The following is a 12426-nucleotide window of genomic DNA, read 5'->3' on the forward strand; positions in this document are numbered from 1 at the left end:
AGATAAACACTTTGCATTCCATTCCTTTCAGCTGGATCTTTAAAAATGGGAACAAGATAGTCTTGAATGTGCCTTGACACTTCAGATCTGTCTGCCCTGTATCTCCATCTGTACACTGGTATTTTGTTCACAACAATTACTGACTGTTCTCAATGTCTGCTGTAAACGTATGCTGTGGCTTCACTTGAAACTCTCACTGAGATCTCTCTCAGGTTCTAACTAAAATACATGTAATTTTGTACTTTGATTTTCAGGTTTCATACAGATTATGCATCCAGTCTTTAATAGTGCCTTCTCTATAAAATGCTACAGGACCAAATAATTTAGCATGCTTTTAAACAGTGGAAAGACTGTGAGAAGTAGTTATTCTTTCCTGATACTTACTACTTGTCTGAATTGAAGATACAATAAATTAGATCCATCTTTTATACTTGTGAGTCTTGCTGTCTATGAAGTAAGGATAAGCTGAATTTTAGAGGTAAAGTGACATCAGTGGAGTGCTGTCCCCTGAAATGGGAATTGAAAAAATAGAATTGTATGAAAGAATCCTGCCCAGAATTTGCTACCCTTATACTTAGTTGAAGAAGTTGAATCCCTTCCATTTTATTTTTAAATAAAGACTGACTGAGCTATGATTGAGACTCTTTCCTTGTCTTTCACAGTATGGTTCTCCTGGAGCTCTTTGCCTCAGAAACGCTGTTGCAATGGCCATAGTTAGAAGGTCATGTAAATCACAAATTCAGAGGTACTGAGGACTTTTTGTTTGAGAGATTCTTGTGATGAATGTTTTTCATTTAGGTAGTGTTTTCTAAAAGGCAGAAAATATCCCACTAGAAGAACTGAAATTAGGTCACTCATTACAGCCATCCCCTCCCTCTAAATTTACGCTAATTCTAGGAGAGTTAGAGTTGATGTGTATTTTTAAGCATTTACATATGAGGCTGCTAAAAGCAGAAGTCAGAGGAAGTGAGAGGGAAGGCAGTGTATTACAGCTGTGTTAAACTAGTCCCAGATCTAGAGTGCTTTATCCTCTCTGTGGAAGCTCTGCTTCTCTGGGCTTATTTTGTTTGAGGCATCACTGGGGAGTGGAAGAAGAGATATGTGTTAAGTAAGAATACCCAAATTAGGGCAGACGTTTGACTTTCAGTAACTGGGTTGATGTTCAAAAACCAGTCTTTTCTTGTTTTTGACAAGAAAAAGGTGTATGTGGGGGAGAGTGTCCCAGAATTTGGAACCAGAATCACACAGTTAATATTCTGTGGCAAGAACCTGTATGTTTCATGAGGAGGTAAAAAATGATGTCTTAGAAGAGTGATCTGTAAAGATTATTTATTTTTAAAAGGATAATTTGAGAAAGACTGAAGTGTCCTACTTGATGAATTCAAGTCTTACTGACACATTTGTCTGAGTTTTGCTTTGGTTCACTTTCTACCCTTTCCTTACCTTTTATTCTATTGCAGATTCTGTTTCTCAACATATTTGGGGGGCTGAGCAGGGAAGGATCTTTGAGTAACTATACAAGTACCTGTGGGTGTACAAGTAATCCTTGTGTTCTTTATAGGCTTCTGGATTCTGTGTACTTGGCACAATGCAAGTCAATAAAACACATAGAAGCTAATGTTTGCATAACAGGTTAGGAAAACTATGCTTGTAACATGAATCTCTTGCTCATATTAATTTTTTTTCTGTGAGGTGTATTAGACTGCAAATAAAACTCTGTCTTTGAAAATACAACAAAATATTTCCCCCATCCCCCGATTCCTTAGCACCAGGAAAATACATTGAGGAACAGTACTGCCATTATCAGTCTGCTCTACTGGCATGAGAACATTGTATCTGTGGCTGTCCTTCACTCAGATAACATAGAATTCACTGCTTCTATCTCAGTTGAAAAGGTATTAAAACTTGTCTCTTCCAGTTAAATCAGTTCTGGGAATTACAATGCCTAATTCCAAAGTAATCTTTATTTTTAAGTAGTCTGAGTATCCAGGGTGCTGTGTGTTCTAGCACTCTGATACTAGAGCTAATGTTCTGGTAAACTGACACCTCCCATTGTCAGACTACACTGTCAGCTGGGCTTCTGGCCTCTATACTGAGCACTTTTAACAGCGTATTAAGAAAGGGGTTTTTCCCTTTTTTTTGCTAATTTGTCATTGCTAGTAAAGGGCATAAACAAGCAGTCTAGGGAATTGTTTAAGAAGGAGGGGTTTTTGAGTATGTATTTAATGATAAATGTTTTGAGGTTGCATTCAGGAAGGCAAGTTAAGGAATTTTACTTAACACTTAGAAGTGTTTGAATTTGTGTTGCATTTTGGTTTCCCTATAAATTTAACTTCATGGTTTCAGCCTGGCTGAATTCACAGGGGAGATTTGGCTCATAATCAAACACATCTTTTATGTTCACTGTACTGAAGGGAAAAGAATTTCTGAATGCAGCCTTTGTTATAGTATTTTAGATTATCCTTGGGTTTTTTAGTTAGGAATGTAAGGAAGTGAGTCTCTAAAGATAAGAGCAAAGATCTATGGCTTATATCCATGCTCTTTATGTACTGGGTGCTGAAAGCAGAGGACAACTCTGCTGTGTTCACTAAAATTTGTCTGGCTGATGGTATGTGAAGGCTTTTCTGGTTTAGTACTCTACCAATGTCATCCATATGGAAGCTGAGAGGGCTGTAAAAATTGAGATCAGGGTGCTGTCCATTCAGAGAAGATGCAGTTCACAAGGTACTCGGAGCTAACAAAATGCATTGCCATAGTGAACAAACAGAACTTCTGAACTGTTGTGTCAGTAGTAAGCTTTGTGGTTGCAGCACTGTGGCTTCTTATTTCTGAGAGTGCTGGTCTTTGGAGTGTGAGGTCCAACAGGTTGATGAGATGGGTATGTAGCAATCTGTGTTGGTAATGGAGCTGCAGTTGTATATGGATAAGGTTAAGCAGAATGATTTCCTCTAAAGCTTGCTATAAAAGAAACAAAGCGTGCCCAAGGCCCCTCACATGCATTCATTTTCTGTGCCCTCAATAAAATGAATTAATTTGGGGAAAATGGCTTTTAGGAGGAAAAATACAATAAAATCATGCAGTGGATAGTGGTTCATTAGTTTTCTGCTTCTGAGTAATGTCTTTATATGCTGTTGCTATATAAATAGAGATAATTATCCCCTTGAGATAGTGATAATAGGGGGTAAGGGAACCACTACATTGGGCTTAACCTCTCGAAATGAAGTAACAAGAAGTAGATGGTGTCCTGGACCTTTGCAGAAGTGTGAGTTCACTTTGATTTGTTTAATTTCCATAAATTTTGATTTTTCACCCATACAGTAATGGATACAACTACTGTATCTTGTATCTATTCTGTACTATAATTCTGGGTGAGTTCTTCATCTGTTTTACATACAGAACAGCTTATCAGGATAAGACTTTTTCTTTTGTCTTTTCCCACACAGATCACCCCTGGCAGCAAGGCATCACAGTCACAGATGAACCAGGGGGACCTTGTCGTGGCCATTGATGGAGTCAACACCGACAGCATGACCCACCTGGAGGCCCAGAACAAGATCAAATCAGCCAGCCACAACCTGAGCCTCACTCTTCAGAAGTATGTTGGTATAACTTAAACTATTTGCATTCCTAAGGACAACCTATGAAACTTGTGACTAAAGGTTGCAAGTGTTTTACCTCTGTCTGTTAGATTTATTTGAAGTGCTCATGGCACAGACATGAGATAGAAAGCCAAAATCTGCTCTGATTCTTGTAGAAGTCAGTACAGATTCCTATAGAAATTGAATGGTTGTGTCGAGTGTGTCTGTGTGGGATTTAGCCTATTGAATACAGGTGTAATCTCGTGTCCACTCAAGCCTCTGTTAAATACGAAAGTGGTGTTTATTTTGTTTATTCTCATGTGGGCAACACAGTTTAGTTTGGTTAATTGATGAACGACTGTTCTAGAAACAACAAACCTAATAAGTGTTATGAGTGCACGGGAGGAACCTGTCATTCACAGGAAGAATAGTTGCAGCAGGCTGAGAATTTGTGCTAATGGTCTGGCACCTGTGAGTTTGCAAGAGCTCAGCATCTGACTGAATAAGAAAGATGTCGCCCAAGTGCAGGAAAGGGAAGCAGTAGAACATGGAGAGGGCAGGTTTTAACATAGAGATGTGATAAAAGTTGTCTTGCCATTTAGAAAGCAGTTAATAGGTCTTTTAACTTTTTCCGGTTAATGTTGCTTCCAAGGAAACTTATTCTCAAGTTAGATAACCTTGCACAGAGGATTTCTGTAAGAAATGCATTAATATTTAAAGCTCCATAATTATAGAAAGCGAAGTAGCTGCTAGTTTTATTGCATTGTGAAGAAGGTAATTTTTGTACAGGGTAGGCAAAGACAAGTACAGAAAGCAAACTGTAGTGTGGAAGTACAATTTCTGAGAATAAACCAAAGAATCTCTTACATGAATGTGCAGTAGAGATAATCAGTATCAGGAACAGACTAAAAGCTAAAGAATAAAAAGTTTAGATGAGGTTTCCAAGACAGAACAGGGTACTATAAAGGAAAATGTATGGCTGATTTTCCCCCAAGGCTTTGAGTTTGTCTTTGAGTGTTCCAGATAGAGTAGAAAAACACTACCTCAACGCATGTAGCTGAATTCTCATCCTCACACCCACTCCAGCTTCTTTTCTCTTCACTCTGAGTGCTACTGTTATTAAAAATGTATGTATTTCTTTTTTACAAAGATTTACATTGTTCTGGATTATTTTGTATTTGAAAGTTAAGGAAAATCTTTTCTGATTGTTTTAGAACTTCTGTCTGCCTTTCTGTTGGATCTTTGTGGTTTTGCATTGAGAGAAAACATTTCTTACTGCGCTTTGTGTTGTTGCACATTTAGTATTAATTTTCCTGGATATTGAACCTGAAAAGTTGTCCAGTGTCTGCCTCTATGGCCTGGTATTTAAAACTACAAAGCAACATCTCTCCATAGACACAGGAGAAGGATTTCCAAATTTGTGTCTAACAAATCCAGATTATCCTAATATCTATCACAGAGACAAGTCACTTATAACAGTAATTTTGATCAAGTGTTGCCAGAGATATTTCATTTGAGTAATAATTAGGCTTTTTTATTTGCTGACCTCTACATTACATCACCAGCAATTCTTGTGGCCACATCATTAAGAAAAAAGTAAAAAGAAAACTAGTGGAAGCACCATTATGAATTGTTTTCATCTCTATTTATTTTTTCTTCTGTTGTTTTTTTAAGGCTTGCCCTGTCTTTTTGTTCCTAAACAGTAATAGATAATTCAGATACTCAAGTTATATGCATAATGAACAACCAAAGAAAGCAGTAATGGAGTGTTCCACAGACTGAAATATGCTTGCATAGATAATAGATGTAGATGAACTACAATCCATTTTGAAAAGAAGGAAAATGGCATAAAGTAAAATGAAACTAGTAAACATAAATAGATCATAAAATGGCTTTTTTTAGCAAATGAAATCTTTCTCAGATCATGTTTTTGCTCTGAACTTATACATTTAATGGACTCTTCAGCTGCTTTATGATGTGAGCCATTACTTCGCCTTGGTGACCCATTCCAGCTTCACTGGGAAAAACCAATGACAAAGACTGAAAAGTATTTTTTTTTAAATAATGGTTTTTTCTTAGATGACTAGGGGCTATTCAAAAAATTGTGCTCAGAGGCGTTAAGCTGTCTTTTGCTTTGCACAATTCAGTATTTGTACAAGTTAAACTCCAGCAGCAAGTGATCTTGGCCAACCCTATTAAAGGTCCGGTGTCTTGAACAAAAGGCACCTCCACTATATTCAGGAAGTTCTATTAATCTTGCCTTAAAAAATATTTTTTCCCTGGACAGTAATGGGTTAATTTACCTAAGGACAGAATGATGTTCAGTTTAGTCACCTGCCCAAAATTTACAATGCAGTATACTTTTTTCAACAAAAAAATTTTCCAAATACTGGATTGGTGAAAAGAGTAACAGTTAACATTAAAAATAAGGTAGCAGTGACAAGGGATAGTAACCTTCAACCAAATAAGAACAAGACAGAAGAGAGGCAAAATCTCCTGGGACTTGGTTACCAGGAAAATGACTGTGCTAAGAGATCACTTTGACTTTTTTTAGACATGGCTTGCAGCAATGAAACTGGAGCGGAGTGTTCTAGTACTATGGAAAAACAGCCCTAGTTGCCATAAAGAGCACGGAGATGGAAGTGCTCGCTTAGCCTATTTGTATAGAAGTTTGGAAACATTGGAAAAGGCACATATGTGCATTAGGAGATTGACTGTTGTGATAGGAAAACTTAAGCTCTAAATTGTGATGATTTTGGACATGTATGTGAAGCAGTCAGATGGCTCTACAGAATATGTTTCAAGGTCATGGAATGCCTTACCAGGCAATCTGTGGCTTGGTTTTGCTGTTGCAGCACTGGAAGTAGAACTGATCATGTTTGTTTAATCTGTAAGGCCATGGAAGAAGCAGTGGAATGTGAAATCTCGACGTAAATGCTCCGAGATAGAAAGCTTTTTATTTTTCTAATGGTTCTTGGCTCTCAAGAGCGATGGCCTTTCCCTTTATTGATCGTGGCCATGAAGGTTTCATAAGCATTGTTTATAACCTGACAGTTGAGACAGTGTTTGCTGCTACTCACTTTTATTACAACACTTCTGTTCCCTCTGGGCTTTTTTCAGGGTGGGGAACTGGTTATTGTTTTAATTTGGCCATCAAGAAAACCTGTACATGGTGTCAGCACTTGTGCAGGACGTCCAACTGCAAGACATCAAACACAGAAAAAAGGGAGTGTTAAGTGACCCCATTCCTACTTGCCTGCCTAAACAATGGGATTCTATGATTCTTAACTTAGTTTTAATTCAAGTACCACCTGCACTGTTCAAGTTGCACTAACATAGCTCTTCTATGAATGTTCAGTGCTGGCCTGATTGGAGTTCTCCATGTCTCAGTCATGCGTTCAGGAGTTTGCAGATGTCAAGTTTTTTCTGACAACTTCCTTCCCTAAATAAACTCCCTCTTAAATTTGTTCTTATCACCTCATCCATGCTATGTTTTCACATAAACCCACAAAATTAGACTGGAAGTCTTGCCAGCTTTGCCAGAGGTTTGATCAGGCAGCCAGAACTTGTTAGTGGCTTGAGCTGCATTGTCTGGCTGCCTATTTCTCTAGAGCCTGCAGTGTGCCTCCTTTTGCTGCTTTTGGGAAGCTAAAGGATGCAGACAGGCAAGTGCCAGGGAGTTGAAGTATTTGGACCATGCCTGGAGAAAGGGACATGTGATCCAGTTATGTGGGAATGTATGGGACCCTTCAGACTAGCACTACTTCCTTAAGTTTAGGGGACTAAGTACATCTAGGAAGTGAATTGTTTTTTGCCGAAGAAAAGAGCGTGGGAGTGAGAGGAGAAGGAAAGAAATGTCTTTGGCACTGTGCAGTATTACTCAGCAGAACTCCCATGAGGCACTCAGGCAAACTAGGCTGATATTCTAAAGCATTACATACCTCTGTAGATGCAGCTTATTCCTTAGAAACTTGTATTGCTCTAGGTGCACTGAGGGGGGATTGGTGCTAGTTCTGCTGGACCATGCTAGGGAAGGCTATGATCATACTCTATAATGGCTTGGGTTGGGGTGGAAAAAGACATTGCTTTGCTTTTAGTCTTTTTGTGACCTCCTGCAGTTCAGTTCTCAGTCATTTTTCAGTATCAGTTTCTAACCAGTTACTTGAGCTACACAGCTGCCCTCAGGCATTTTAATTCTAGGCCAGTCAAAGTTCATCTTTAACTGTCTGTCTGTTCCACAGATATTAGGCCATAAAGGTTGGGTCCTGCAGTATTCAGTTCACAGTGCAAAACAAAATGCATGCAAAATCTATTTGTATTTCATACAATTGGGTTTCTTTTTTAAATGCACAATAAGTGCAGTGCACAAGAGAGCAGCATTATTTGTCAACATGTTTCACTGGAGCATCCACAACATTCATTTGATCTTAACTCAAGTAATCTGATCAGCCTCCTTGGAAAGGATTCACCAAATGTACTGGCTTAGTTTTGGAAAGTGCTGTAACATGAGTGTGCCTCGTTCTGCTGGCACAAACATTCCTGTGTCACTCCAAGGCTCCACTTCGGCCTCACTCTGTGCTGCCGGAGAGGAGCAGGGGAGGTGGAGACTTCTGTGCCTGGTGCACATTGACAAAACTTCCCCCTCCCAGGGCATGCCAGTGATGCTACCCTTTGCTTCCAGACAGTCACAATTGACTGTCTTTTGCTGGAAAATCATGAGCTAAATAATTCTTTTCTCTATTGAAAGGGAAAGTGTCAGAGGCAAGGCTATGAGAGACTTACGGTAAATATTTAATAGCTTTCCTTTTTCGTGCAGCACCAAAAGATGGCTGATCCTGCAGTATTTATTTCAGGCCTACTATAAATAAAGCATGTGGTGACAGCAAACTGCAAGCAAGGAGAACTCAGTGGCTATTGTAAACTGCTTTCTTTTGTCTGAAGCTGGGAGTAGTAACCAATTCTGAGCATATTTTAGGTCTGCTGATGGGCACATTTGAATCAGAACCAGAATAGGGCTGTATTTATGCTCAGAAGAATTAAAAGATGGTATCTGTCCCAGTTCAGGGTAAATTGGAACTATATATACAATATTGATGAAAGCATGGTCTGAACTAGTTGGACTATTTGAAATGTTAAGCAGATTAGTAGAAAAAAGAACGTTAATGGTGGATTGGACGTCATACTAGTTAGCTCATTTTTCTTAGACATGTGACTCTAGAAGTTCTGAGAGTCATCTGCCACCAACAGCCAAGGGTTTTTTCCTTCCTTCCGGTGATTCTGTATGCTTAAAGCATTAAAAAAGACATACCCACTAGTGGGTTAAGGGAGCTACATTGTATTGCTGAGAGAGATGGTCCTCCCTCGCTCTGTGAAATAGAGGTGACTCCCATTGTGTGCCCAGTTGTCTCTGTGTGCAGGTATGAGAGGACAGTAGGATTTGTTTTCAGACGTCAGGCTATCATTTGGACAGGACTGTGGGCTACTGTCTTTGAGTAGCAACATTTAATGCTGGTGAAATTCATGAGCAGCTATTTCAATGGAAAATGAAATAAAGTATCAATGTCAGTCACTGCAATAAGTACAAATACATTCCTTACATGAGCAGTTTAATTGAGTGGACTGCTGTTTACACTCGCTGCATAAAGTGTCCTTGTTAGTTTTAGGAAAGAGCCTGGAAACTGTGGATATATGCCAAGGCTTTAAAGGGCAATGAAATTTTCATTGCAACAAGATTCTACTTAGGGATTAGAACTGTTCTCAGAGTGCACATCACTTTTTCCCCCTCCCCAAATACCAGCTTAGAAGTGAGGTTAAAATTCATCGTTTTATGTGAGAAATATTTTCCGGGTTCCCTAAAGAGAATCTCCATGTGAATTCTGTCACATATTATATTTCACTCACCATGGAAAGGTCAAGGTGGGTACCATGGGCCCATCTCACTGAAGTCAGTGGGCTGACACAGCTTAGTAAATATACATGGCAGTTGTATTCTTTCAGACAAACACTTCCTGGTTGCTTTCTGCAAGGACGAAGTAGATAATGTTAACCAAAATGCTACAATGGACGGGAAGGTCACTGTGTGTTCAGGCTGGGACCTTTTCTTATTAATACTGATTAGCTTAAGCATGGTCATGGAAAAATGTGAATTACACACTTAAAGCTAATTGGAATGGATGACAAAGTATTTCTTAGAAGAGGAATGAGGAATTTTTCAATTAGGTAAAACACGAAGGCTTTACTAGATAAGTCTTGTAAATGTTCTTTGTGCTTATGAATTTTTCAGTTTCCTTTGGATCCCTTTTACTGTGGTGTTCCTTGCCCACCAACCCCTGTAAAAGCTGTCTGGCCTAATTTTTTTTTTCTCCCACAAACTCTGAATTATTGGCGATCCATTGTTTCTTGCAGTGATACACCAAGGTCTGTTTTGCCTGGTTGTCGGGCACTGTCAGGGGTTGGGCAGCTCTTGATGTCTGTCCCTGGCTGGTGACTGCTGAAGCACATCAGTGCTGAGTACTGTGCACAGGCTGGCCCTGGGGTGTTACTGCATCCAACAGCACTTAAATGCCTCCAAAGGAGACAAATTCTTTTGACAAGTCCTGGCTAACTTTAACCACTTAGTCTTAAGACATAGAATTATGTTTTTAATCAAAGTCTCAGATACAGATCTTAATGGAAAATTCACTGAAGTGTTTTAGCTTGGAAACAGAAGGTGAAGGCCTAAATGAGGTACACTATAGTTAGGTCTAATTATCTATGTTCATTAATTTTTCTCTCCTGTATATGTTCATTAGAAGTGCTCTAAAAGCCATAAGACACTGTAAGGTCCACATCCTAATGAAGAGGAGTTACAAGAAAGTTAACTAAGTAAATTCGCTTCATTAATGGATTCAGGAAACAAATGTGGTCAGGATGCTTGAAGTATACTGAGTTAGGCTTTTGCTTTTAGAAAATGATCAGTGGTAGGGGGAAAACCAGACACCAGACTTTTTCTGTGTAATGCTAGAAATCTGTTTGGATTTAGACAACACTTGAACTCCTCTGACTGAACAGAAGGCAGTTACAAAGCCTTATGTTATTATTTTGAGAATCATTGTATTTTTGAAGTTTGGATGTGATTTCCTGATTCTGGAGCTGGCTGTTTAGGGCAGTTCCCTACATCAGTCTCCGTTGCTGCTCTGAAATCTGACCCTGAATGTCTTTCACCCAAAAGGAAGCTGCTAAGAAGCCAAGAGTTGCAGGACTGCAGGAAGACCCTAATGATACTGGAATGGGGGTAGTCTAAGTCTCAGGTGCACTATTTGCATGGGAGGTGAAGAATAAGCAGAGGAAATAATTTTGGTTCACTTCAGATATTTTGCAGCTAAAGAACTTACTTAAATATTTGATACTAAATTCTTCAAAACTGTTATTTATTATGTTTAATGGGGAGAGTTGTATCACATCTTAAGACCAGGGTATGATAGGCTAGAATTGAATCTTTATTTAGTGCCTCTTCTGCTCTTTATTATTACTAATTCTTTGCTTTACCAATTAGATCCTTTCATAACCCAAGCATCTTTTCTGATGATCTTAAACTAACAAATCTTTTCATTATTTATATGTTTACCTTAAGTAAGTTTTTTAGCATTTCTCAGTAATTATAAATAATCCATCTAATAATTAAATCATTAATAATAAATAATTATGCTGAACTTCAGGTTCCAAGTGAGATGCTATATCTGAAGTTTTTATGCCATTAAGCCTAAATTTGATTGCATTTAAGCTTCTTGGTTTTGATTCTGAACTGACGTTGTCTATACGTAGGCAATGCAAATTCTGCAATTAACCAATTTATTATTGGTGAGAGTAGTAGCTTCCTATTTATAATCAATACCTATTTATGTATTTCTGAGTATTTCAGGAGGACTGTGGGTTTGTCTGCACTGGGCTGCATATAAATTTGATATAAATTAATATATTTCTTCAACAGTGTTAATGAATACACCTCTGCATACAAATTCAACCCATGACAGTATAAACAAGTTTTGCAGCAGAATGAAATTTCCTTGGTAGGAACCCACTTTTTTTTATGGCTTACCTGAGTTTGCCGTAGTGACATGTAGAGGAAATTTTTGGAAATGGTTTAAAAGCAATGCAAAGACAGGAAGAAGGAGACAGAGATGTATCCTGCCTGAGTAAAGGTGTCCATGCTCCTTGGAGGTTAAGTGTGGAGCTTTCTGTGTGTACTGGGTGAGTGCCAGGCATGTGCTCAGCATTCATACTTGGTACTCTGTGGATAACTGTCACCCCCAGGGCAGAGCTGCAGGGATGCTGGCAGAGCCTCCCTGTTTGCCCATAGAAGCTGCTGGGATGGAGGAATTTGAGGGTCAGTACCAAGTCAATTAAGAGCAGATGGAGGCATTGGCAGCCAGTGACTCCATTCAGGAGGGAGCAAGCTGGAGGGCAGAATGTGGGGCAGTTCAGGAAACGAGGGATTTTCCATAGCAGGGGAGGAGTAAGGAGGATGCAACAGGTACTGTGCAGATGCCAGAGAAGTAGAAAGGGTCAAAGGGAGATCAGGAGAGCCTTTGCAAAAATCTCATCTTTTCATGTACTGGCTTCTGTTCACTTTCTTTCCTCCTTTTTACAAAAATATCCAAGGCTTCTTCTCTTTTACTTTCCCTTTCTATCCCTTAATGTTTGCGGTTGCCTCAGATTCCTTCTAAGGGAAAATTGGTATTGCATACTTCCAAACAGCTTGTTTATTGGATAGCTGCTTCCTTTTAGGCTGATGCCCTCTATGCCTAACAAGCTTTTGTACTTATGTTGCTGTGGGCATGAACGTTAGGTCTGGAAAGTGTGATTGCCC

General features: G+C 39.0%; 1 protein-coding gene across 13 annotated transcripts in view; it reads left to right on the plus strand.

The window, feature by feature from the left end:
* The window catches only part of LDB3 (LIM domain binding 3), a 116280-nt gene that overhangs the window by 34467 nt on the left and 69387 nt on the right, over positions 1-12426 (plus strand). For all 13 annotated transcript variants that reach the window (XM_069019142.1, XM_069019139.1, XM_069019143.1 and 10 more), the window contains one exon: positions 3444-3595. In XM_069019142.1, coding sequence (XP_068875243.1) covers positions 3444-3595 — 152 coding nt within the window. The remainder of the gene's footprint in view (positions 1-3443; positions 3596-12426) is intronic.

This window comes from Aphelocoma coerulescens, chromosome 6 (assembly GCF_041296385.1).
Source record: "Aphelocoma coerulescens isolate FSJ_1873_10779 chromosome 6, UR_Acoe_1.0, whole genome shotgun sequence".
Taxonomy (NCBI): domain Eukaryota; kingdom Metazoa; phylum Chordata; class Aves; order Passeriformes; family Corvidae; genus Aphelocoma; species Aphelocoma coerulescens.